General features: G+C 35.1%; 1 protein-coding gene across 1 annotated transcript in view; it reads right to left on the reverse strand.

Annotated features, from left to right (window-relative positions):
- LOC118194276 (uncharacterized) overlaps window positions 1–27,723 on the reverse strand; it is a 75,575-nt gene that overhangs the window by 33,152 nt on the left and 14,700 nt on the right. Inside the window, exons 3-5 of the mRNA XM_085809729.1 lie at window positions 24,014–24,055; window positions 22,332–22,379; window positions 21,845–21,886 (exon numbers count right to left, since the gene is read on the reverse strand). Of these exons, the coding sequence (XP_085665855.1) occupies window positions 21,845–21,886; window positions 22,332–22,379; window positions 24,014–24,055 (132 nt within the window). The remainder of the gene's footprint in view (window positions 1–21,844; window positions 21,887–22,331; window positions 22,380–24,013; window positions 24,056–27,723) is intronic.

The raw sequence follows: 27,723 nt of genomic DNA on the forward strand, positions 1-27,723 counted from the left end.
TTTTATGATCTAAACCAAAACCTTCTCTTGGTGAGCCTTTATTTTGGATAACTGCGCACTTTTAGCTTTAGCTCTCCTGCGGTCAAGATGCAACTTCGCTCTCTTTGCTTTGTCGTGTTACTGACTATACCATTATCTACATTCATGTCCATAAATTAAGGATAATTCGGAGTCACGCGGAAATCGAACTCTAAAATAAATATATCACTGCACACATCTTCAAGAATCATATGCAAATTTCAGGAAGTAACCAGATGACACCGATGGTACGTCACAATGACGATAGTGTAAGAGAGTGATATATAATGTGATGCTTCTTTAGCGAAATGAAGCAACTCCAATGATGGAATACAGCAATAACTTTTATTTAACACTAAAAAAAATGGCGACATACGAACAAGAAAAGAAAACATATTCTATAAACTTATTTAAAAAAAATAATTACATGCTTCGTGCGAGAAAATGCATGCAGCTCTCGAGCCTGCATTTCAATATTGCCAGTAATCTGTACATTATTTATTATTCATCTATTTCAAATGCACAAGAGATTAATAACTATATTAAAGCTGTTACAACCTCTCCCCCAACGGAGAGACTTTTTCCGAAGGGAAAAGTTCTGTAAAATTTGACAGTTTAATAAGCTCGGCTTGCTCATTTGCTTAAAGAGAAAAGGTAACTTCTCTGATAAATTTCCAAACTTCAGGCCAAAATTTTTCAGTTTTAAACAAATATTTTTACACCACATTTAAATAGGAAGAAAAAGAATGGAGAACGTTCAAATACATCAGTTGAGTATACATTAAATAAATAAATAAATCCTGAACGTGGTTACATACACTAAGAGTTATTACATTACTTAATTCTACTCAGAACATCTACGTTCTTGTGCAAAGATCCTTTGCGATGAATGACCTTAAAATTATAAGGTTGTAATGAAAGTGCCCAGGGCATCAATCTAGAGTTACATTTGGCGTTGGATTGTAGCCATACCAAAGGATTATGATCAGTTTGAATCAAGAATTCTTGCTGACCATCCAGATAAAAATGCAGTTTCTTGATAGCGTAGATGATAGCAGCGCACTCCTTTTCAGTAGTACAATAATTCTTTTCAAACTTAGCAAATTTTTTGCTTATATACAAGATAGGATGTTCACGTTGTTCATCATCTAATTGGCATAGTACTATACCCATGCCATTGTCTGAGGCATCGGTTTGTATAATAAACCTTTTATCAAAGTCGGGAGCATACAGAATTGGTTTCTTGCATAGCAACTCTTTTAAATTTTTAAAAGCTTTGTCACATATTTCAGACCATTGTATATTTCCTTCTTTTGTTACCCCCTTCAAAGCGTCCGTGAGGGGTGAAGCAATTTCCGAAAATCTCGGTATGTACTGGCGATAATACCCTACCAGTCCTAAGAAAGCACGTACACTGCTCAAAAAAAAAAAAAAAAAAAAAAAAAAAAAAAAAAGGGACAGTGCTATATCTCCCGTTCTACTGGGGCGATTCACAAAATTCAAATTGCGTTCTTCATGTCTCGAAAGCGCGACTTAGGATATATATTAGATTTATATATAGCACTATTCTAACATAGGTATTTTGACACAAAAATCGGACTTTTTCTGAAATAACATACCAAATGTTTTACATATTTCGATTTTACGACTCAAATTATGCCAGAATACCAAGTTTTGTAAAAATCGTACGAGTAGTTTTTGAAATATTAGCTCTCAAAGTTTTAGCTCCTCAATGTTAATTGAATTTGGCAAATATTTATTTATATCTCTTTTTTTATTAAATTTTTTTGATTTTTTCTCTCACATTTCGAAATTTAGGTTCATTCCAAATAAAATTTACCCATTTTTTGTGTTTTATTTTTTAAATTTCTATTTTTAAATAATTTTTATAAATTTTTCGAAAAAAATTTTGTATTATAACCTATAAAATTTTTACCATCATCTTAAAGTAGTTATATTTTTAAGCATATCTGCAAAAAATTAGACTTTTTTATTCAAAATTTTCTATGATATACACAAATTTACATATTTTCGCGTTTTGAAATTTGGCATCTTCTTTTTGAGCGATAATAACGCCAAATGTGGTCTATGGATTTTTGTTACACTGTATTGCCACAGCTATTTTTAACCTTAAATTTCAAGTAAAATTTTTCGGAGAACTAATTATATGACATTTTTTCCCTCAATGATGCGTAATAAATATTTATTAATACTATATGAAAAGCTATTTTTTTATATAAATTTTTTAATATTTTTTTAAATTTCTCTCTATCTTTTTTTTTTTTTTTTTTTTTTAATAAGAGTAAATTTTTCTAAGAGTAAATTTTTACCTTCAGCGTTTTATCGTCTGCTACTTTACTTCGTTTAAATCGAATTGTCTAAAACTGAGAATTTTCGTTTGATGTTTATTTGAATTTTATGACATTAACTGCACAATTTATTTCTAAACAAACTGATGCTTTTTAAGTGGCTGAAAGAGCGGCTGGTACTATCATTCATATTTTTAAAGCACAGTATATTTTTATAGAGACATAAGATTTAGAATAATCATTTTTATAAAAGTCAAATTATGATATAAATATACAACCCTCTAGAGACTGAATTAATGGAAGTTCAATGGTTATGTAGAAATGATCTGCAGCTACTTAATCGCTGGATAAGTCAGCAGATTCCGTGGACAAGTAAAAATAATTATATAAACGACACCCAACATTCTGAATTCAATTAACAACGAAGATACGATGTTTATTAAATGAATTCAAGAAGTTTTAAAACATAAAAAATCTCATTTTTTATCCTAAAATGTATTTTTGTGCGTAGCGTATTTTCATTATTCTAATTTAAAATTCTAATAATTCTTAAAATTCTAATTTAGAATGTAATTGTCAAGAACTAATTGCTAATCATCAGTAATATAATAAGTAATTATTACGGTTATTAATAAATCCTTCTTATAAAGTAATTGCAAATATTTCAAAAAACATTCTGTCTGAATGCAAATATTTTTCTGTGCAAATATTTTTAATTTTATATTAATCAAGATTGCACACGATATTATTTATTTGCACTTCAATTCTTAACGTCAGTTCTAGTAGAAGTTACAAATCAATTATATTTAATTAAGGATTGGATTGGATTGGATTGGATTATTTAATTATGGCAAAGCACACGAGGGCTATCTGCCTAAAGGGAGGGATGCCTTCGTGGAGGACTTTCTAAGGGAAACTGGCTCGTATACACGTTACACATCGGGAAAACCACGAAAACACCTATGCAACCAGCCCGTTCGCGGGATTCGAACCTTGAACCGAACTACCAGTGATCAGCGTCTTTACCGCCCGGCCGTTTGTGGGCCTTTATGAAATGGAAGGCGATAACTTTATTTAAAATGTTTGTCAGAAATACCAAAATGTTTCGAAAAGTTGGATACTTTTTAATATACTTTCAGAATGCTTAAAGAAAAAGAGAAGAAAAATAAATTTTTTCGTAAAATTTAGTATTTGTAGTTTTTTTTAATTTTAAACTTTTCAATGTTATGATATTTGATTTTTGCGATTTCAAAAATAAAATATTTGACAAAAATATGAATAACATTTTAAGAAACCAAATGTAGGATAAAATTGTGTAAAGCAATGATAAAACTGTTTAAAGCAGTGTATGCAAGTCATCCTAAGTTAAAATGTCGGTTATACATCTCTCTTATTTATATATATCTTTTATGAACGGAACATTGAAAGGCTTTATTGTATTTTTAAAACTGTGCTTTATTGTATTTTCTCTTTTAATATAGTATGCAGTTTTCAAACTCATCGTAGTCTGGGTTACAAAGTATTCTTCCGAAAGAAACGCAATTCAAATAAATAAAATCACATTCTGGAAAATTGATATTAATAAATATATTTAAAATGCTCAGTTCGAAGGAATAAATAGAAAATTTTAAAACAATTATCTGAAGAGACAATGCAACACAAACAACTAAAGTAAAAGTATAAAAATTTAAAATTATCTAAAATAATAACTATGACGAAAAATATATATAAAGAAAACTATTTGAAAAAAAATAAACGCTGCACCTTTATTTACGCAGTTCGAATAGGTAAATAGAAGTTTTTAAAACAGTTATTCGAAAAAAAAAAAAAAAAAAAAAAGTGCAACTTGCACAATTAAAATGAAATTCAAAAAAGAAAAAATTACTTACAATAATAAGTTATAATTAAAATTATAATATAAAGAATATTATTTGGAAAAAAGGAACGATGGTGACTTTTTTTCCTCTCACGGGAAAGGAAACTAGGTTGCCATATATTAAGAAGTTCGCCAAGTGAAGTATTCTTGGCGCAAACTGACAAAAAAGTGCCAACATAAATTTGTGAATTTCTCCGTAAATTTCGCTCCAAATTTTACAAAATTTCATATTACGCGTAATTTGAGCCGTAGAATCAAAATATGTAAAAAAATTGGTATGTTATTTCAGAAAAAGTCCGATTTTGTGTCAAAATATCAAAATACCTATGTTAGAATAGTGCTATATATAAATCTAATGTATATCCTAAGTCGCGCTTTCGAGACATGAAGAACGCAATTTGAATTTTGTCAATCGGCCCAGTAGATCGGGAGATATAGGACTGTCCCATTTTTTTTTTTTTTTTTTTTTTTTTTTGAGCAGTGTACTTCTGTTTTAGTTTTAGGTGTAGGATACTCCTTTACAGCCAGGATCTTTACTTCATTCGGGGTTCGTTGTCCTTGTCCCACAACATGGCCTAGGTATCTCACTTGATCTTGTGCAAATTTACATTTTGATGGTTTTAGTCGTAAATTTGCTTTCTGTATTCTCTCTAGAACAGAAGTTAAGTTTTTAAGGTGCTCTTCCCAGTTTTCTGAGTAAATGGCAATGTCTTCCAGGTATGGTACAGCGAAACCTTCGCATCCAGCCAGGACTTTAGTCATAACTTTGCTAAAAAATTTTGGGGTATTTTTTAATCCAAAGGGTAAACGTAGAGGCCTGAAACTTCCAAAACTAGTTACAAATGTTGCATATCTTTGGGCTCTTTCTGTTAACGGAATTTGCCAGTAGCCTCTAGATAAATCTAATAGGCTAATATATTTTGCTTTTGCTACAGTTTCGATACGTTCTTCAATATTAGGCAAAAGATAGTATTCAGTTTTAGTAACAGCATTGAATTTACGATAATCAATACAAGGCCGAGGATCCTTTGATGAAAATTCTATCAATATCATGGGAGATGTATAGTCCGATTCTCCTGGCTCTATAATTTTAAGATCGAGCATTATCTGTATTTCCCTTTTGAGAATTTCAGTCTGTCGGGGTGACAGTCTGTATGGCTTTATTTGTATTGGTTCGTTATTTAATAGCTCAATATCGTGACAAACTAAGTTTGTTAGTCCAGGATTATTTGAAAAACAACCAGAATATTTCCATAAAATCTTTCGTAAATCTTCTATTTGCTCGGATTTCAACCTTTTCTCGAGTTCATTCTCCTCTATGACGTCCGAAAAATTTAATATACTTGGATTGGAAGGTAAACGAGGAATGTCCATTTCTAAGTCTCCTTCCACTTCAGTTATCATATTAATCATTTCTGGTCTTTTGTAATATGGTTTAAGCATGTTAATGTGATATACTTGATTTGGCTCATTTTGTTCCTCGAAACTTACAATATAATTGGTTTCTGAAATTTTCTGCTGTATTTTTCCAGGTCCTTTCCACTGTACTTCTAGTTTATTTTGACGATTCGTTGATAAAACAAGAACTAAATCTCCTATAGCAAATTCTCTTTTCACTGCGTTTCGATCGTACCATGTTTTCCTCCGTTGTCAAGCTTCTTTCATGTTTTCCACGGCAAGTTCTTGGCATTTCTTCATTCGATTAATAAGTTCGAAAACGTAACTGACAACATTATTACTTTCTTCAATCGGTTCTAACCACTGCTCATAAAGTAAAGTGACTGGCGTTCGTAGGTTTTTGCCATGAACTAAAAACTGGTGTAAAACCAGTGCTTTCGTGTGTGACTGTTCTGAGAGCAAAAAGAACTGATGGTAGATAATTCTCCCAATCCGAAGTCGCTCCTATACATACGACTCTTAACACCCTTTTTAGCGTTCTATGGAATCGCTCAACGGGATTACTCTGCGGATGATACACAGAGCTTCTTCCATGTTTAATGCCGAAACGCTCCAAAAATTCCTCTGTCAAAGCACTGACGAAAGAGGTCCCCTGATCTGTTTGGATCACTTTTGGGAAACCCATACGACTGAAAATCTGTAAGAAAGCATCAATCTCAGATGGCGAAGAAATGTCTGTCACCGCAACAGCATCTGGATATTTGGACGACATACACAGAGCTGTAATAATATATTTTTTTCCAGTCTTTGAAATAGGTAGCGGACCAACGGCATCGGCATTTATTTTAGTGAATATTTCGGAAATTACTGGTACTAATGTCATTGGAGCCTTCTTTTTGTCATTTCCTTTTCCAGCGCGCTGACAAGCATCACAGGTTCTTACAAAATCTTCAGTTTCTTTGTAACACCTCGTCCAGTAAAAATATCTAGCAAGTCTGCCTTTGGTCTTTTTGACACCCAAATGACCAGAAGTTCCTTCGTGGCACATCTTTATAATTGACGGCTTGAGTTTTTCAGGTATAACGACAAGCTGTCTTTCAAAGCCCATTTTATCCGTCGTTTTTTTAACTAAAAGTTCCTTTCCTGTCAGACTATAGTTCTCATTTTTGCATGTATCTTCTTTAACTTCTTGGATGATTTTAGACAGTTCCTTATCAGCAAGCTGAAGTTGTGCAATTTCTTCTGAGTCAATGTTTACCAGTTTCATGAGAGTTTCATCTTCCGAATTTAGCTAATTAGTAAATTATCTTCTTCTTCAAGAACATGTCTGGATGCTTTATTTTCTTCCTTCATCGGTTCCAAGATCTTCTCTTCGGCTATTTCTCTTTTCTTTTGAGCTCTAGTAGAAACAGCATTAACCTGGTGAGGACTACTATCAGGTTCCTTTCCTTGTTTATTCAACAGTGCAAAAGTTCGATTGCCTAATAAATACCTTCCTTTGTCGAGTTCCTTTCTAATAATGGCAGCCTTAGTTATTACTCGTCCAAGATCGCAATTTAGTTCGATCTCAGCCAATGGTAAACAGGTTGGATTCAAATCTAATGGCTGTTGCACCCACACATTTTTACCAGTCAGCATTTCCGGCGTGATGTATTTGCGACAAACTATATCAATACTAGCACCCGAATCCCTTAATATAGGAATTTTATGACCATTTACGTAACCCATACTAGTATAAGGTAATAGAAATTTATCCTCTGGTTTTGCACTAATTCTGTTAAGATTAGCAGGAGATTCAGTACTATTCTTAAGTTTTGGACATTGGGGTCTTAAATGTTGATAAGACCCACACTGATAGCATTGTGGCGTTTTTCGTTTTTCATATTTATCATTTGGACGTGGACTTCTAGGTCTATGAAACCAGCTTTGCGAATTAAATTCTGATGACAATTTTTTTTCAGTTTTATTTTTATTATCTGAACTCAATTTACCTTGAGTTAGTGCATTGTATCTTTCTTTCTGCCGATCCACTACGGGCTTCTTTTGAAAGTTTCCGCAAACGTTTTCATAGGCATCAAGTTTTTCAGCTAATTTTTTCGATGAAATCATCTCTACCCATTCATCAAGAAAATGATCTCGAATTTCAGGAGGAACTCGACGCTTAAGTTGGTCAAGCACCATCAAATCTAGCAACTGATCAAAAGTCTTAACTCCTAGACCAGTCACCCATTCTTTGTAATAATTTTCTATTTCATAATTGAAATCCACCCATGTGGATTCGGTACTTTTTTGATGTTTCATAAATTTCTGCCTAAACTTTTCCGAGCTTAGTTTAAACCGTCTTAACAATAAATTTTTCACGTGTTCATAGTCTTTAGCTTTATCGGAGGGTTCTCTAGCTATTAACTGGGTTACTTCGTAAGGAAGTAGTCCTAGTAAATGAGATACAGATTCTTCTTTATCAATTTTAGCCCATTCTGCTTGCCTTTCAAACAATAGCAAATATAGACTGATATCTCCTTTCTTGTCATCGAATTTCTGCATAAGGTGACGCAGCTCCGTTTTCGGCCGGATCTGTCCGGTATTTTGAGACTTTGTCTCTGCTTCAAGTCTTAATCTCTCTAATTCATACTGTTCGTTCCTTCTCCGCTCTTCTGCTTCTTCCTGTCTCCTACGTTCTTCTCTTTCCTCCCTCTCTTTCCGTTCTTCTCTTTCCTCCCTCGCTTTCCGTTCTTCTCTTATTGTGTCTAAGACTCATTTGACGAATACCTCATCATAATCTCTATTTTCAACAATTTTCTGTTTTAAATCGACTATTTTCAAATCTGCAGTCACATGAACTCCCAGTTCAGCCGCGAGATTTTGCAAATCTTCCTTACGAGCTCTTCCCAAGTAAGACATTGTTTCTATGTTTAAAATTAACGAACACTGTGTTCTTTATACTTCCTCAAAATAGCTCAAATTAATTACTTTAATTAATTAATGCAGTCAGGAATCACGAAATTAAATGCACTCTGTTAAATACGTATACCTCAAAAATGAAATATTTAAATTATATGAAGTTCATTCTCTCTACCACATTAATGGTGACTAAAATAAGAATAACAACATAGAGCAATATATATATCTACTGTCTGGACAACTAAAATGAATATTAAAAATAATATCCAATACGGTAATAAAATAAGACAATTCAATATTAAAAGGAAGTAATAATCCGGTATCGCTAATATTGCGTTCAGTGATGAACTAATAACATAAAGCAATTCATTATTAACAGGAAGTAATAATCTGGTATCACTAATATTATGTTCAGTGATGAACTAATAAAATAAGACAATATCAACAGGAAGTTACGTTCAGTGATGAACTAATAAAATAAGGCAATTTAATATCAACAGGAAGTAATAATCTGGTATCACTTGTAAGGATCTTAAGTTTTACTAACGTTTATTTTATTTTAAATCTTTACTATCACTTCTTATTTTCTACTTCCGGCCAGAATTATAAGCGTGAAGGATTTTATGCAAAGTTGTCTGGCGAACGCCAAGTATTTAAGTGTGGCCTTTTTGCCAAGCAGGAGAGAGGAAGCAGTGAGTTCGAAGCAGGCCGCTTACCTTAGAAGTTACGCAGTTGCTATTTGCCTTCCAGGCCAGAGGTTTTAATCCTCTTGATAAATTAAACGTATTGTAGTGTTCACAGTCTCTGTGCTACATACGCTTCCTGTTATTATAAGGCCAATCTTATTCTAAAGTTAAATTTAAGTTTAGTTTTATTTTTATACCTTTTACGTTAGACCCCGAGTGGAGGGTCATTGTATTCCGGAGTGCGGAAGCCATTGTATATAAAGAAAAATAAAGGGTCTTGTATACCCTTCGTCTGTATCCTGTCTACTTACTACAATTAGTGAACATAGCTTTAGTAAGCTCTCTGTTCCTAGTCAGGTCATTGTATGTTTCCGAAGAAGGTTAGAAGAAACATTGAACCTGATAGTGGCGCCCGACGAAGAATAACCATGGCCGAATTTCAAGAAGAACCTGTGCTGCCTGCAGAAACGGCTCAGAATCCAGAAATGCCAGCTGCCGCTCTGGAAGGATTTGGGTACATCGTCCAGACCATGCGCGCTTCGATGAAACCAGAAGCAACGTTTAATGGGAACTCACAGGCAACCAGTTTTTTGGAAAAATTGGATGACCACTTCATGCTCTACCCCGTGCACGAGTTTCAAAAAGTTACCTTAGCTACCAGCGCTTTGAGGGGCCAAGCGCTTAACTGGTTCAAATGTATCGGCAGAAGTCTCTTGGGTCAAGCAGGAAGTCCCACCTATACTTACGAAAATTTCAAGACTGCCCTACTAAAAGCCTTCCCTGTTGTAAGGGATCGTGCGAAATTAGAAACAGAACTTTTCAGTATATATCAACAAAGAATGGAAAACCTCTCGAGCTTTATTTTAAGAAAAATTCACGTTTTCAAGCTCTTGTATGGAAACCGTCCGGATCCTGAAATAATTCAAGTGATTTTGCCGAGGTTACTACCCCAAGTGCAAGACTTTATTGAATTACGAAATCCGACTACACTGGAAAAGTTATTTGAGCTAGCAATGCAGTTTGAAAGTAGAAGAACGGCGGACGTCGAAAGAAGACGCCAATATCAACAGCGAAACCAATTTGGTACGCCAAGACTACAGCAAACTCAAGCACATGGCTACGGAGAAAAAGCGAATCAGTGGGCAAGGAAACCCGAGCATTCAAAAACAGCCGGCGAACGTCGACAGTTCAATAGCAACCCAGGAAAAAAGTCTCAAGGCCAGTGGAAAAAGAAGGAAAGCGCCGAAAGGAAAAATAATTTAAACTAAAACGGATTTCTGCTGACGAGAGGGTGCGGAAATCTGAAGGCCACGAAAACCCCTCTTCCTACAAGTTAAATACAGTAATGGTGAAAAATTTAACTCTTCCGAAGATTGAAGTCTTGGTAAATAATATCCCGGCCACCGCACTCCTGGTTACCGGCGCGCAGTGTTCCTGTGTGGCAGAAGTCTTTTTTAGAAAGTATTTTCGCAAATACCGCATATATAATGCGGATAATACAACAGTATTACCGGCGCAAGGAGAACAATGTAAGTGCGTAGGTAAAGTACCTTTGTACATCCGTATCAAGGACGAACAAGTAAAGGTGATGTTTTTTATAGTAAAGAATTTGCAAGCAAATTTAATCCTAGGAATAGACTTTCTTTCAGACGCACAAGCTACACTGGATTTTAATGCAGCGTCCCTTAAGCTGACGATGAAACCAGTGCGTGTAGAAAAGGTTGAACCGCCAATGTTAAATCTTGACCACCTGCCTAATGACGAGCAAGATAGAATCCGACAAGTGGTAAGTGAATTTGCTTCCTTATTTAGTGATATTCCAGGATTTACTCAGGTTACTAACCATAGTATTGACACCGGAGATGCATTGCCGGTTCGTCAAAAACCATACCGGTATGATAAGAATAAGGAAAAAATTATAGAATGGCATATTACCGATATGCTACGTAAAAAGATCATAACGCCTATCTCAAGTAGTTATGCTAGTCCGGTGGTTTTATGTAAGAAAAATAATGATTATCCTTTGGAGCATCCAAAAAGGTGGAGATTCGCTATTGATTACCGTAAATTAAATTCCATAACGAAATATCCGGTATATCCGTTACCGATCATAGAAGAAATTTTAAGGAACATAAAATCAACCAAATTTATGACGACTTTAGACTTAACGAATGGTTATTTTCAAATAGGGGTCAGGCCTGAGGACGTGCCTAAGACTGCTTTTATAACCAAGTCTGGCACTTATGCATTTTTGCGTATGCCGTTTGGCCTTTCAGGCGCCCCAGCAACATTTCAGCGATGCATGGACATTGTGTTAAGACCTGTTCTTGGAAAGTCCACATTTATCTATTTAGACGATATCATTATTACTAGTGATAATCTCGACCAACATATACAGGATTTAAGACAGGTGTTTTCTTTATTAAATGAGGCCGGTCTAAAAGTTAATGTCGAAAAGTGCAAATTTGCAGCCCCTGAATTAAAATATTTAGGTTACAAAATATCGCAAAAAGGGATCGAGACAGATGAATCAAAAATAATCGCTGTACAAAAGTATCCGACTCCAAACACGGCAAAGAAGCTCTCTTCTTTTCTAGGACTTTGTTCATATTATAGGTCCTTTATAAAAGATTTTGCGGCTATCACTGAGCCATTGTTAAAATTAAAAAGGAAAAAGGCAAGATTCTCGTGGACGGCTGAAGCCAATAGTGCTTTCGAAAAATTAAAACAAGCATTAACGCAAGCCCCTGTGTTGAAATTTCCTGAAAAGGATGAAAATTTAGAAATTTCAGCGGATGCTTCGGATTATGCGGTAGGAGCGGTACTTTCGCAAAATCAGCAGCCCGTGGCATTTTTTAGCCGAACTTTAAATCAAACACAAAGAAACTATTCCGCGACCGAGAGAGAGGCACTTGCAGTTCTGTTAGCAGTGCAAAAGTTCCGAGTCTATTTTGGAAAGGCGCCGATAACAGTATATTCTGATCATGCGGCGGTAACTTGATTGTACTCAGGGAAAAATTTATCCCCAAGGTTAATAAGATGGGCACTCAAGCTGCAAGAATATAATCTGGTAATCAAGCATACCCCCGGAAAGGAAAATATCGTAGCAGATGCCCTATCACGAATTAAATTAGACGAACAGGGTAATACCGTAAAAGTTGCAATGCTGACAGCGTGTACAATAAATTCCCGAGAAACTGTAATAACCGAACTGGGTAAGGATCCTGAGTTTGGAAGTATTTATGAGTATTTGAAGGATCCTGAAAATTTTAGCCACCAAGATATTGTGGCGATAAGAAATAGGGCGGCCCATTACGAACTAATAGATGGTCTATTATTCTACACAAAAACTACGAATTCCAACAACGAATTTCGACCTGTTATCCCAGCTAGTCTTAGATTAAATATCCTGCAAGAGCTCCATGACAGCCCTTTAGCTTCTCATGCTGGTATTCGAAAAACTATCCAACGCGTACGCGAGGCAGTCTACTTTCCTAAACTGCAAAAGTTAACAAGGGCGTATGTCCAGTCCTGCCCAACATGTCAAGCCGTTAATTATATTAATTTCCGCCCGGCCGGGTTTCTAAATAGTATTAAATCCGAATTTCCAAATGAAATAATCGGCATCGATTTATTGGGCCCTTTCCCAAAAAGTCAGTTAAAGAAAAGTCGCTATCTCCTTGTTATGGTTGATCATTTTAGTAAATGGACCGAAATTGTTCCCTTAAAACGAGCCTCCGCGAAATTAGTTACTGATTCTATTTTAAATAAATATATTTTAAAATACGGGGCGCCCCTAAAAGTTATATCGGATAATGGTCCTCAATTTGTAAGTAATATATTTGAAGACATGTGCCAAAAACTGGGCATACGTCATTTAAAAATGGTCCCGTATCGGCCGCAATCAAATATAGCGGAACGGGTCAACAGAAATATAGTGAAAATTATCCGTAGTTATGTTAAAAATTTTCATAAAAGCTGGGATAACTATGTCAATGAATTTGCTTTCGCCCTTAGGACCGCAAAACATGATACAACGGGCAAAACTCCTGCTGAGTTATTTCTAGGCAGAAAGGTTATAACACCGTTAGATAAACTATTTTATGTGCAACAGAGAGCCCCAGAATTTAAAATGGGTGATATAGAAAAACTAATAAAAGAAGCAAAAAAAGAATACGGAAGTAGCACAAAGAAAACAGAAGTTATACTATGATCTGAAACGACGGGAAGTAACTTATAAAGTAGGGGATGAAGTTTTAAAAATCAAGCATTCACTTTCTTCAGCACCAGAGGATAAAACTGCCAAATTTTTTCCACGCTTTGAAGGACCATATGTTATAGAAAAAATAACTCACGCTGTTGTAGTGTTAAAGGCAAGAAATGGTGAAACCTGTTCCGCAAATATTGATCAAATTAAACCCTACTTCGATCGTAATAAAATGAAAATCTTTTCAGATCTTTTGCAGGATCCGGTACGGCAGACACCGCAGGCACAAGCTCCAGAGGTGGAACAACGACAAGTACAAGGGCAAGCCATTAAGAGGCAGGAGCAAGTGAAAAGAAAGTTTCCCCGCGGGAAAATTGAAGGTAGCAAGAAAAAGAAGCCGTTCCACCGTCCAGAAAAGAGAGCTCACGAACACCCCCAGAATGAAGAAAGGAGAAGGACGACGTATGCAGAGAGAGCCAGGAGAAATGACGGCAACTATAACCCGGCTCTAAAACGGAAGATCTACTCATCCGACAGGACTCTCCGCAGCAAATGTCGCCGAACTGCGGAAGGGCCACCAGCGGCGGAGGAAAAGTTACAAGGAAAATTTGAACGGCCAGCAACGAGGTCCAAGCAGGATCACGACAGAAGTTTCCCGGTTCCACCAAGACCAGCTGCCTTCAAACGGCCAAGACCACAAGCAGAGCACAAAAGGAAGGTGTTCAAGGGTGGCCGTACTGGTGAAAAACGGAAGCTTCCAGAGGAAAGCACTGAAGGGCGAGCCCGTACAAGAAGGAGGATCAACCAAGCTACTATCAGCTATACCTTTAAAGACTGGGCCCAGAAAAGGATGTCTGAATATTACAAAGATAAGTAAAATTTTATGTTACTTTACAAACTTAAGTTAATCTTTCATTCTTACTGCAAGTGGCAGATTTCAAGAAGTTTTACCTCATGCGAGGTCTACCTTTATCGCCAAAAGGGCGAGAAATGAGTTGTGACCGATTTTCTTATTATGTTTTTCAATTACTCGCGCGTAAAACTAAAGTTGATGTATAATAGCGTTGTGTAAAGACTTAAATATTGTAAAAAGTTATTGTATAAATTTTATTTAAAACATTCTAGCAAGAAAGAAGTTTTAGTCTGAAAGACTTTTTGAAATGTAGTATTATTTCAATGTAGAAAGAATTGGCACTTGCTTTGAAAAGAATAGAAGTTAACAATGTACTACTAATGTATGTTTTCAAATGTGTAAAATTAACGGCATGTTGATATGTTCTTGTATACATGTGAACTGTTATTTTGAATGTTAAGAAATACCGTGATATGGTAAAAGTGAAAGTAATGTTAAAAATTTGTTATTCGTGTGACTGTAAAGATTAAATCATGGTGAATATGTGTTAAAGGTTGAATGATGTAGTTAGGCTCTCTGACGCTACACTTTAGAGTTAGCCACTTTCAGAATAGTACCTCAGGGTTTAGAGTTGAAAGTAGGGTGTGTTAAGAGGTCTCGTATGTTGAATTTTTACACGTTAGTGTTTTGATTGTAGGAGGAAGTGTGGCACACGTAGACAGAAACACATACGTGTTTGGTGTTCTTTTACAACACATGTCAGAGAGCACGGGGAGAGATAATTAAAATAGTCATGAATGAAATAAGAATGTTAAGAGAAGTATATTCTATATGTTAATTGCAATGTCATTCTGTAACATTTCATTAAACTAGTTTTCCTTCCAGATCTCTGGAAGGAACCAGAATTGAATAAAGCTCCTGTTTAGATGCAGTACAGATGAAAAAAAAAAAAAAAAGATTGTTGTATATCCCGGGAGCTGCTATTGTAACAAATTTCTTTCTTTTAAATTTTCTAGTTTCTAGCTAAGTTATGATTGTAAAAGGTTGGCCTCGCGTTAGTTTTTAGAGCTAAAAGTTTTCAACAAGGTCGTTTTAGACCTCAGTTTCAAACAAATTAACTCTGGCGGGAAGTATGTAAGGATCTTAAGTTTTACTAACGTTTATTTTATTTTAAATCTTTACTATCACTTTTTATTTTCTACTTCCGGCCAGAATTATAAGCGTGAAGGATTTTATGCAAAGTTGTCTGGCGAACGCCAAGTATTTAAGTGTGGCCTTTTTGCCAAGCAGGAGAGAGGAAGCAGTGAGTTCGAAGCAGGCCGCTTACCTTAGAAGTTACGCAGTTGCTATTTGCCTTCCAGGCCAGAGGTTTTAATCCTCTTGATAAATTAAACGTATTGTAGTGTTCACAGTCTCTGTGCTACATACGCTTCCTGTTATTATAAGGCCAATCTTATTCTAAAGTTAAATTAGGGTTTAGTTTTATTTTTATACCTTTTACGTTAGACCCCGAGTGGAGGGTCATTGTATTCCGAAGTACGGAAGTCATTGTATATAAAGAAAAATAAAGGGTCTTTTATACCCTTCGTCTGTATCCTGTCTACTTACTACAATTAGTGAACATAGCTTTAGTAAGCTCTCTGTTTCTAGTCAGGTCATTGTATGTTTCCGAAGAAGGTTAGAAGAAACATTGAACCTGATACACTAATATTACGTTCAGTGATGAACTAATAAAATAAGGCAATTCAATATCAACAGGAAGTGATAACCTGGTATCACTAATATTATGTTCAGTGATGAACTAATAAAATAAGACAATTCAATATCAACAGGAAGTTACGTTCAGTGATGAACTAATAAAATAAGGCAATTTAATATCAACAGGAAGTAATAATCTGGTATCACTAATATTACGTTCAGTGATGAACTAATAAAATAAGGCAATTCAATATCAACAGGAAGTGATAACCTGGTATCACTAATATTGCGTTCAGTGATGAACTAATAAAATAAAAATACGCACGATTATTCGATCTCGTCGGTGCCTCCAAAATAATTAAGACTGTGATGCTTCTTTGGCGAAATGAAGCAACTCCAATGATGGAACACAGCAATAACTTTTATTTAACACTAAAAAAAATGGCGACATACAAACAAGAAAAGAAAACATATTCTATAAACTTATTTAAAAATAATAATTACATGCTTCGTGCGAGAAAATGCATGCAGCTCTCGAGCCTGCATTCCAATATTGCCAGTAATCTGTACATTATTTATTATTCATCTATTTCAAATGCACGAGAGATTAATAACGATATTAAAGCTGTTACAATAAGAAATACAGGCAAAGAAGTAAAATTGTTCGCAGGCGCTTTATAAGCATTTCAGTGCAATACCCGAATAGTTATGACACAAAGGACGCATTTGGATGATTTTTTACGTGGTAGAATTATCGGTCGTCTGGAATGTGGGCGTATCCAACTGGAAGTATCAGACGAACTTGAAATTGTCCAGAGTGTCATCTCCAGGCTTTGGCAATGATTCCAAGATGATGGTAATGTGAGTAGACGTTACAGCACAGGTCGCCCCAGAGTTGCAACGCCGAATGAGGAGCGGTATTTGACAGTTACTGCCAAAAGAAACAGCTGGAGCACAGCTTCAGACCTGTCTCGTCAGCTCTCTTCAGCCACTGGTACGACAATTTCAAGGCAGACCGTGTACAGACGCTTAGGACAGATTTGTTTATATGCTCGTAGACCTGTCAGATGCGTTCCACTTACTGCAACTCACTGTCGCCTGCGGTTATCCTGGAGTAGAGAGCATGCATTGTGGACACCGCAACAGTGGGCTTGTGTGATGTTTTCCGACGTGTCCAGGTTTAGCTTACAAACTGATTCTAGCCGGACTTTCATATGGAGAGCTCCAGATACCCGTTACCACCAAGAAAACATTACTGAACGACACCGTTACGGTGGTGCAGGAGTGCTCGTTTGGGGTGGAATTATTCTGGGTTCCAGAACTGACCTGCATGTTCAAATTGGAACCATGACAAGCCAAATCTATCGACGTCATTCTGAAACAACATGTACGTTTGTTTCGGGGCGCCATGGGTGCACAATTTGTGTTTATGGATGACAACGGCCGTCCTCACCGTGCAAACATCGTAAGTGAATGCCTTCAATCGGAGGATAGCACCCGTATGGACTGGCCAGCATTCTCACCGGACTTGAATCCAGTAGAGCACGTGTGGGATATGCTTGGCCGACGAGTTGCAGCCCGCCAACCTCCTCTTGCATGTCTATCGGAACTTCGGAGAGCATTGCTTTTTGAGTGGTGTAATATCCCCCAAGATCAGATCGATAATTTGATACTCAGCATGCCTAGGCGTTGTACGGATTGTATTGCATTGTATGGGAGACATACAATGTATTAACAATCATACCAACCGTGTAATATTGATTTTCTGTAAATAGGCGTTTTTTGTAATTTGCTCCAGGGAGAAAAAATCGCTAATTTTTTTAATAATATCAAACATATAGCATCTTTTTTTGATCATTACCTTTTGTTTAATAAATAAGCTTTACAAATAAGTCAGATTTGTTTTCCTTCTAACTCTTCCTTTGCCTGATTTTGCATTATCCTTAATTTATGGACATGAGTGTAATATGTGATACTCTACATAAAATTGTGGGGGTGCGAATTGCGCCCATGAGCAAGTGTGATGAAAAATATATTTGTGATAATTAGTTCTTATCCACCAATAAATGTGCTCTTCAATTCGGCCACATCTGTCTACAAGCCTTTCTTTCGAGTATCATCTTTCTAACTTCGCAGTAAAGTTGTAAGGTTTTAAGTTAAACTAACCAAATTTCTTTTAAGTTACCCTTTCCTGTGAACTCTTATTTCAACTTCCCTTCAGAATGAGCGCGCGGTTCAGCTTTATGCTAATTTGTGTTTGAGCCAAGTTTTGTATTTAAAGGTTAGTGAGAAACTTCTCAGGTGTGAGAGAGCTTTTAGTCTCAGACCATGTCGGCTCGGTGGACATTCGCCAGACTAGTTAGTATTTAAATTCTTACGTCTTAGCGCTATTGCTCTAATATTGATTGAAGTGATTTACGTGCGTTAGTACTTAGCAAAGGCTTGCTACGCACCATAAATAGGCCAATCTCGCGTTTAAGCTTTGTGAACAGCGACTATTTAAATGTTTGCTGAAGCTTTACTTTAAATTGTTTGATTATTCAGTTTAAACCCAAGCGCGGTCATTATTTTTCTCTTATCACTCCCGAGCTGGGAGTTGCTGTAAATAGTGATTTAAATAAAAGGATCTTTTACACCCTTCTTACGTTGTAATTCTTCTAGCACTCACAAGAACATAGCTGCATTCAGCTTACTGTTCGTGATCAGGACCTTGATACTGTCACCATTATGTTTGCCAAGAGTAGGCATAGAACACGTCCTGACAAAGTCTCCCCAGGGTATAACGCAGAGAACCATCGTCAGTCTGTTGCAAATTACTCGAAGTCATCCTACTACAATATATAAGAAAACTAAAGAATATGTAAAAGATAATACTTAAATAGCAGCGTTAATTAATTTTCCTTCTCTATTCTAAAAATAGTAATCTCTGCGTCATTTCGACACTGCGTCAGCACTGCGACACTGCGTCATTTCGACACTGCGTTTAGCACTGCGTCATTTCGAAACTAAACCATGTCCTGTGACTCTTACAAAATTCTGGTGATGTAAATGGAACTAAAACCCAAGCAGCCAATAATAATTTTACGGCAAAATTAATTATCCAATCAAAATGGATTGAGAATCTAAATTAACCCGGTCTGAATTAAAATTTCAATCTGAACATAAAATGCTCGCTCGCTTAGCTTGGGCCTAGCTGGATGGCTCTCTGATGATTCCTACTTACTGCAAAATTATCAAAAATGTAAAGCTCTTGAAATAGGCACAAATAATGTGCCGACTTGTTTGTGGCCGCAGCATGTTTACTGAAATAAAATGAAGATTTCACCTACGTCGGTTGCCACTTTCCTGTTCCTTATGGATCAACATTCCTATGCCATCAAAATTCCTGCTGTTTATTACTTTTAAGTTTTTTTCTATCACACACACCACGGTGGAATTCATGTCTTCTTACTGATGAGTTGGATCTCTTCTTACTTTTAAACTATGTATATAATTTATATAATTTATATTAGAATTATGTGGTAACATAGTAAGTTAAATCGAAACTAATTATTTACTTGCCTTTTTATATTATTTTAGATTGTATTTATTTTATATTTCATTTATTATTCTTGCAATTTTTATGATGTTTAGAATTAGTTTTTTCGCTTATTTTGGTTTGTTTGCGCAATTCATGTCGGGAAGTACCTATATAGGTTTGGGATTCTAAATTAATTTGGCTATGTACTTTTAATTTATAATAACTTTTATATAATATAATAACTTAATATCATTTATAGCGATGAAAGCGCAGAGGGGAAATACAACCCCTTTTTGTTTTACTCCTCACCAGAGAAGACAGCATTGCTACAGGTCTCTTTTTTAATATTTCTTAAAAAAAATTTTCTTGGTCTTAGCAAGACCCACGCTGTTGGTTGTTTTATTTTTTCCTTCTTCCTTTAAATTTAATTTCAGATGCATTTATAAAGTTTTAATTCTTTAAGCTTGCAGGCCCAGCCCGTACGTTATTGTATATTTTGACTAATAGCATACCGCTATTTATTTTTATTTTTATTATTGCTGTACATCGGAATTGCATTTACATTTTTTACACCTTAATGTGTCAATTTGTGCGGACGCGTCGGGAAATTGGAACAGAGAATTGAGACTAAAAAAAATTTTTGGACAGTTTATTTAATTAATTAAAAAATTTTGTAACGCAAAGTTTCAATTGTCTGTTTCGGCGAAATGCGTAATGGAGTTAGCTTAGTTCGATGTTCACTCAGAAGTTTCCCTTGAAAAGCCAGAATGGACCTCGAATTGGGCTAATTTACCATTTTCCGCTTTTTAATTTTTAATTTTTTTTGCCTTTAACTTGTTCCATCGATTGGTTTTTTACTGTGTTTTATTTTTTGGCTTTAACTTGTTCCATCGATTAGTATTTTGCTGTGTTTTATAATTTACATTTTATTTCGCATGTAGCCTAATATATTACTTCATTCAATTTGATTAGTTTTTTTTTACTGTGTTAAAATTTCCGAAAATATTTAACATACAGTTTTTTATTCGAACTTGTAAATAACCACTGAATACGCATATGTTGGAGTTTTCTTGGAGCCACAGCTTTTGGTAACTTTTTGGCGAGCTAACTACAATTTCTCTTCTCATTTCCTTAATTTTGCAGCACATTGCGGGAAAAAAAAAAAAAAAAAAAAAAAAAAAAAAAAATTGTGACCAAAATTGTTTTTTTTTTTGTATTGTTCTTACAACTTTACTTATAATATATATATATCCATGAGCGCCGGTACAAAATTTTTAAAAAGAGAATGACTTATTAGCAAACATAGCGAGTAGAGCAACTCTTTTATTTCTTGGCATAATGGTTACTTTTATTTATTTATTTCTATGAGCATTTTTGATGCATCACTGACGAATCGGCGTGAGAGAATGTTATGTTTTTTAAGATACTGCGGTAAGGAGAGAAGCAGACACACTGATTTAGATAGAGGTATAAACGGAGAGAGACTATGGCATGTCCAGTACTAAAGTTCGGTTTATATTAATTTGGCTTTAGTTTAGTTTTATTTTGATTGGTTAATATTTAGTTTTGACCTGACAATTTTAAATTATTATTTGCACAAGAGGTACGTGCACATTAACGTGATCGAAGATAACGACTTGGATAAGTTTTGAAATGAAGCGTTTTAGAGAGGTTTATCTTAAGCATTTACTAATTTTATGTACAGAATGGGGAACTAACCAAATTGAACTAGAGAGTTAGGGCACTTGAGAATTAAGGTTAGCATTTCCAATAAAAAAAATTTTGTTAATCATATGATGCCAAATATTGGTAGTATCGTGCAAATTCTAGTTCCGTCCGCCAAGAAGTAGTCGACGTAGACTCATTTGTGGTTTTTAACTTTCAGGGTTGGCTACATCAAAAGTAGTGTCATTTCAGCGTCATTTGATAGGTAAAGAGGTTACGAGAAGGTAGACATGACGAAGTGGTTACATAATATTTAGCATCTTTTATGAATTTTTTAAAGGATTCTGCTCAGCCTAAGCTTATGTCTGTCAACAGCGTCTTTTATAAAAATGGCTAAATACGAATTTTTCGAAATTTTTAAGGATAAGCTATGTATGGTTTGTAAGGTGTACGCCTATAATTTTAACAGATTAGTAGCATAGTGGTTAAAATCCCTGAGTACTGATAGCTCGACCCTCGTTCCATTCACAGTCAAACGGGTGTTTCCATGGGCGTTTTTGTGGTTTTCTCCATGTGCTGGGCTCGAAAGGACTGATTGTGCAAGATGCCATGAACGCTCGGATCGAATCTTGAAGAATGGGCTAATTGCATTAATATTTTCATGTTTTTAATGCTAGAATCAAATGAATATTAAAAGGAAAAATAATAATTACTTGTTTCTTAATCTGGGAGATCTTCGGACTCTTATGGAACGCCTGAAAATTATATCAACTTAAGATCAAACAGGAAGTACACTATATTTTAGTACTAAAACAAGCATAATAATAATAATAATAACAACATAGAGCATGAATTAATGAACCCTACTTTCACAGTTAGTATATAATTTGTTAAATAAATGTAACATATATAAGGGAGTGACAACAATAACAATAATTTATAATTTGATGTAAATTGCGTTCCGAATTTACATTGATAGGGTTTCGTATTATTAAAACACACACACACAAAAAAATTATTTTTTAAAATTTTGCTATCATAATTTTAAATTCAGCTGTCTGTAAAGGATTTTGTTCAGCTTATAAGTTTTACAATAGTAAAATCGCTGGAAAGTGAAAGAAACGTAAACGAAATAGATTTTTTAACTATAGGAGACATTCAGTTTTAAAAGAAGAGTAGTGAAAAAAAATTGTAATGTACCGTCTCTTCTGTTTACTTCTTCTTTTCTGAACTTTGCCTTTTTCTTTTCTGAAAAGAATATAAATTTGAAGTCAAATAGGAACAACTATTAGTTCTAACACAGAGCAACGCACAAAAAAATGTAGAAATTGAAAAGTGTATATGTTTAGAAATCACTGAAATTAGTTTAACGGTTATATACGAGTACAATAAGCTTCCAGAAAACCGGGTAGCGGATCAACGATATGACTTAAAAAAAAAGGTTGATAAATTTGTTCATTGCGGAATGATAGAAAACTGACTATCACCAGCAATCAGCGTAAAACAAAGCTCTCTAATAAAAGCACAGAAAAAGGAAAAGAAAAATTACAGGAAAACAACTTTATTTAAAAATAGTAGTGTCATGTTTTCAAATTATGGAATTTAAAATGCATAGCTTATCTTTTATTCTTATAATTTTATTATCAGTTACCCAAAATGAGCTTTAGCTATATAAATGACGCCTAGCTAACACGTTTCCAACTCATGCAAGCTTTACTTTCACTCAGCTAACTTGAAAGTATATAAGTAAAGTATATATGTAATATGTATATATGTTGAAAGTAAAGTAGAAAGTAGTAAATTAATTATTGAGAGATATATATAATATAAGTAAATAGGTAAAACATATATGTAATAGGGCCCACCAGCGACCGAGCGGTAAAGTCGCTGAACACTGGTAGTTCGGTCCGTGGTTCGAATCCCTCGAACAGGCTGGCTGCATGGGCGTTTTCATGGTTTTCCCGATGTGTAACGTGTATACGAGCCAGTTTGCATTAGAACGTTCTCCACGAAGGCATCCCTCCCCTTAGGCAGATAGCCCTAGTGTGCTTTGCCATAATTAAATACACACACACACATATATATAATATGTATATGTGTATATATGTTGAAAGTATATATTCCAGTATATGAGTGTGATCTCGAGCTTTCACATTTATCTTCGATAATTAGAATGTTATGTTTAGGGAAGAACGAAACCTCCATTACACGGCCAGCTGGGATTGTTAACAATATAATTTTTCTCCATATATAACGTCTCAATTAAGGTTTTCTGGGGCCAGCATTGCCATCTCCCATCTAAATGCTCTTCGTAACATTAGGTGAGGATAAAAAAAAAAAGGCTTTTCAGCCTTCTCCTCCCTCCTACTAGTGTTTCTGCGGCAGCATCAAATGCAGTGCATTTGAAACCCTACTATAGTTGATAGATAAAGAGGTTTTAAGAGATTCAAAGAAGGAAGAGAGGACGAAGTGATAACATAGGATTTACCATCTGAAATTTTCTAGAGCTTCTGCTCAACTCTAAGCATATGTCTGTCAACAGCGGTCACTTTATTTATGAAAATAGCTCATACTGAATTTTTGGAAACATTTAAAGACAAACTACCTATGGTTTGTAAGGTGTATGCCTATAGTTTTAACCCATTAGTAGCATAATGGTTAAAATCCCTGAGCACTGATAGTTCGACCTTCGTTCCATTCCCAGCCAAACGACTGTTTCCACGAGTTTTCTCCATGTGCTGTGCTCGAAAGTACTAAATGTGCAAGGTGTCATTTATATTGCGATCGAATTTTGAGTAATGAACTAGCTGCATGAGTATTTTTATATTTTTCATTGTTACAATCAAATGAATTTTAAAAGGAAAGAAAAAAAAAATAATTACTTGTTGCTTAGTCTCAAAGATCTTCGGACTGCAATGGAATGTCTGAAAATTATATCAATTTAAAATCAAACCGAAGGATGCAATATATTTTAACACTAAAACAAGCATAATAATAATAATAACTTAGAGATTCATGAACTCTACTTTAATAGGTAGTATGCAATTTTTTAAAATAAATGTAACATATAGAAGTGAATATCATTTTGCAAGATAACTATGAATAATATTATTTCATAAATTAACGTGTTTTCAAAAAAAAAAAAAGACAAAGAATTTCACTTCACTTAAACCATTCAATATCATTTCCGATTGCGAATAAATATATTATATATAGTAGGGTTATTCTCTAAAAATTTAATTTAATAAGAACTAAATTTATTATAAACCAATTTCGCCTTGCTATAAAAAATATTTAATTATGAGTAAAAGTAGCAATAATTAAAAGGGCAATAATTTTAATACAATAAATCAAAATAACTTTATCCTATAAACAAATGGAGAAAAAACGAACAAAGATAAAAATGAATCAACAAAAACAAAAGTAGTATTTTTGTTTCGATTTCCTGTATCACTTACTATTGTTTATTTAAAGTGTTATATCAAGAGATAGTTAATAAATTAAAAGTTACGAATTGGTGCGAAGTATGGCCGTTCATGAAAGAAGTTTACATTTTTTAAGATATTGCGGTAAGAAAGGACGCAGCGACAGTTATTTACTTAGAGAGAAATACGGAGAGGAAACGTTACGTGTGCAATAGGAAAACATAGTTCGGAATTACTTGATTCTGGTTTAGCTTTGAAATGAAGCATTTAGAGCGGATCATTATAATCATTTACTATTTTTAAAGATAGAATTGAGGAATAACAAGTTAAAGTAGAGAGTTAAGGGATACTTGAAATTAAAATTTCGGAGAAAAGACATTTTGCTACTCAGGTTATGCCCACTGTTGGTAACGCCATGTAAATTCAAAATTCATCTGCCGGGAAGTAGTCGATTTGGGCTGAGTTGCAATTTTTAACCTTCAAAGTGTTTTTAAAACCCCCGAGCGGTAAAAGGCACTGAACACTGGTAGTCCGGTGAACGAACGGGCTGGCTGCATGAGCGTTTTCGTGGCTTTACGTAACGTGGATACGAGCCAGTTTCCCTTAAAAAGACCTCCATGGAGCATTCCTCCCTTTCCGTGTAGTGTCTAAGGGCGGAGCACGTAATATGTAAAAAATTTTTTTCTAAGGATATTGCTTTACACTATTCCAAAAGTAGGATTTATTTATATTTTGCCAGCCAACTTAAAATAGTGGTTATTCACTCTGAGTGCCGTAACGAAGGGCTCGGGTTTAAATCCCGCAGAAGGCATGGGTGTTTGTAAATGTATAGTGTTTCTGCGGCGTGTGGTCACTCACAATACGCGGAGAGCCGAAAGTCCTCTCTAGAGGTTTGTGGTAGGGAAAGGTGGGTGGGAGACCCTCGGACCCGTCCGCCGCAGGGTGCTCTCCTGAACTCACGGATAGTGACACTTGTGATTGCGGTGAGCAAGGCTCGCCAGGTCACTATGACTTTACATGTGAGTTTACGAGACTCGGATAGATATTGGAGGGAATGGACCCCGCATTTATGAGACATGCCGATTCTCATATTAAATTAAATAAAGTACCACAGATCTGCAGTGAACGGTACTCATTTCGGGAAACCAAAAGGCATCATAGTACAAAGTCACAGACTCATTTGCTTTGCAAAATAGTGGCTTTTAAAGAAAGTTTCCCACCACCGCAAATATCGTCTGCGCAAACAGTTGGCGTTCGCGTGTTTGCCACAGATTTGCAATGAACGGTACACATTTCGGAACAACTAAAACACTTCAAGGTACTAAGTGATAGACAGGGTCGTCCCTAGAACATTAGCTGCCCTCCTAAGATTGGCGCACCCAAATTTTAAAAAAATGCTCAATGGTTAATAAAATTTTTATTTCATTCTTACTAAGGACTTAGATATGACAAATTATATAAAAAGTACTTACATATGAAAAGTACCTACAAAGAACTTAAAATATTTAGGCGTGGTATCGCGAGAGTCCGGTTGCTCCTGATTTTGACTGCCCGCATACTTTAACGTGCTGCATCCCCGCTAGGAACTGCACTGGTGATAGACTCGTTCGCTTTGCAGAGTATCGGGTTTATCGAAAGTTTCCCACCACAACAAATATCGTCTGCGCAAACAGTTCGTATTGGCGTGTTTAATCATATTTTCTGAAACGATTTTTTGCATTTCAAAGAAAGAGACTTGCTTTAGTACATTATATTGTGAAAATTGTAAAACAATATCGTTATCATTAACTACAAGGTGTCTGAAACGGAACTATCACGCTACCAGATTACAGAGAATGTTCACAGATTTTTGCAACGATTTTGCAAAAATTTATATATAAACAAACCTTAGAATTTTATTTTCTAATATGTTCCATCTGATAGCCCTTTTGTTGAATTATCATATTACACCTTGATTTCGAAGATAAAAGTCCTTTTCTTAGAACATCAAAGTTGATTTTATTCCACTCCTGCATTACAATCTTCCAGAGTTCATCCAATGTTTTGGGATACCGCTTACAAAAAGCTTGTTTTAAAAGTACAAATGCACAGTAATTTATAGAAAACTTAGATACATAAATCTACAGGATGGATTATCAGGGGACTTAGATGGGATGCATTTAAAGGGAATAGCTTCAATTCCGGTTTCATTTCTCATTTTTTTCAAAAACTAGAGCAGTATATTTAGAGGTATGGCTTGGAGCCTAATCCTGATGGAACTTAACACAGTGAAGATTATTTGCATAAAGAGATGGAATTTCTTCTTTAAAAATAGGGGTTAAAACATATTTCTATTACTTCTCTTAGTAGCTATGTTACTTATTTCATCTCTAGTTTGCTAGCCGTAACTGTTAATGAAAGTTTATGGACGTTAAACAATGCTTGTGTTTTCCCTTTGTCGCGTAACATAACATTTTAATTTTATTAAAAATGTTTTCTTGATGATCCCACAAGCTGTGTAGATTTACGTATTTTTTTATACAGAGGCTACTTAACCTTTAGTCAGGCAACTGAAAAAGAAGATTTATTTTAAAATACTGAATCGCAGTTCTTTTACTTAGAACTTTAAGGGGAGGCGATAAATATTCCGTCTGTCTTTATAGGTCCAGTAGTTTACAATCAGAACAGGGTGGATAGAACCTCGTCTGGCTAGAACTCTGGAACTAAACGAGCGTCTAGACGTCTGCCATGTTACAAAGGACTTTCAAATCAAATATTTGTACATGTCTGTAGAAATTTGGAGCGCTAAACATTAATTTTACATCTGTATTTTGAAATAAATTCTTTACAGTAGTTATAAGTATATTTTTTTCTGTATTATTAATTTTGATTTGGCTGTATTTGAAAACCAGCTCAAGATTCAACAGCCATTGCTGAAGAGTTCGACTGGTATACAGATGAAATATGTGACCGAAGCAACATTTATATATCACGACATGAACTGCTAGATTTATTAGTAGTAGGTTATCTATATTCAAAATTATCGAGACAATTCAAGAGATAGTTTCGAAAATTTTCTGTGATGCTCGGAGTACTGATTACTTAAAAATTATGGCAACTTCGCTAGAAATTATACTGAAGCAATGCAGCACTCATTGTATATAATTGTGTATAATTTGTTAATCGTG

Source organism: Stegodyphus dumicola, chromosome X2, assembly GCF_044657685.1.
Source record: "Stegodyphus dumicola isolate Sdum_Otavi_A_Nest chromosome X2, ASM4465768v1".
NCBI classification, from domain to species: Eukaryota; Metazoa; Arthropoda; class Arachnida; order Araneae; family Eresidae; genus Stegodyphus; species Stegodyphus dumicola.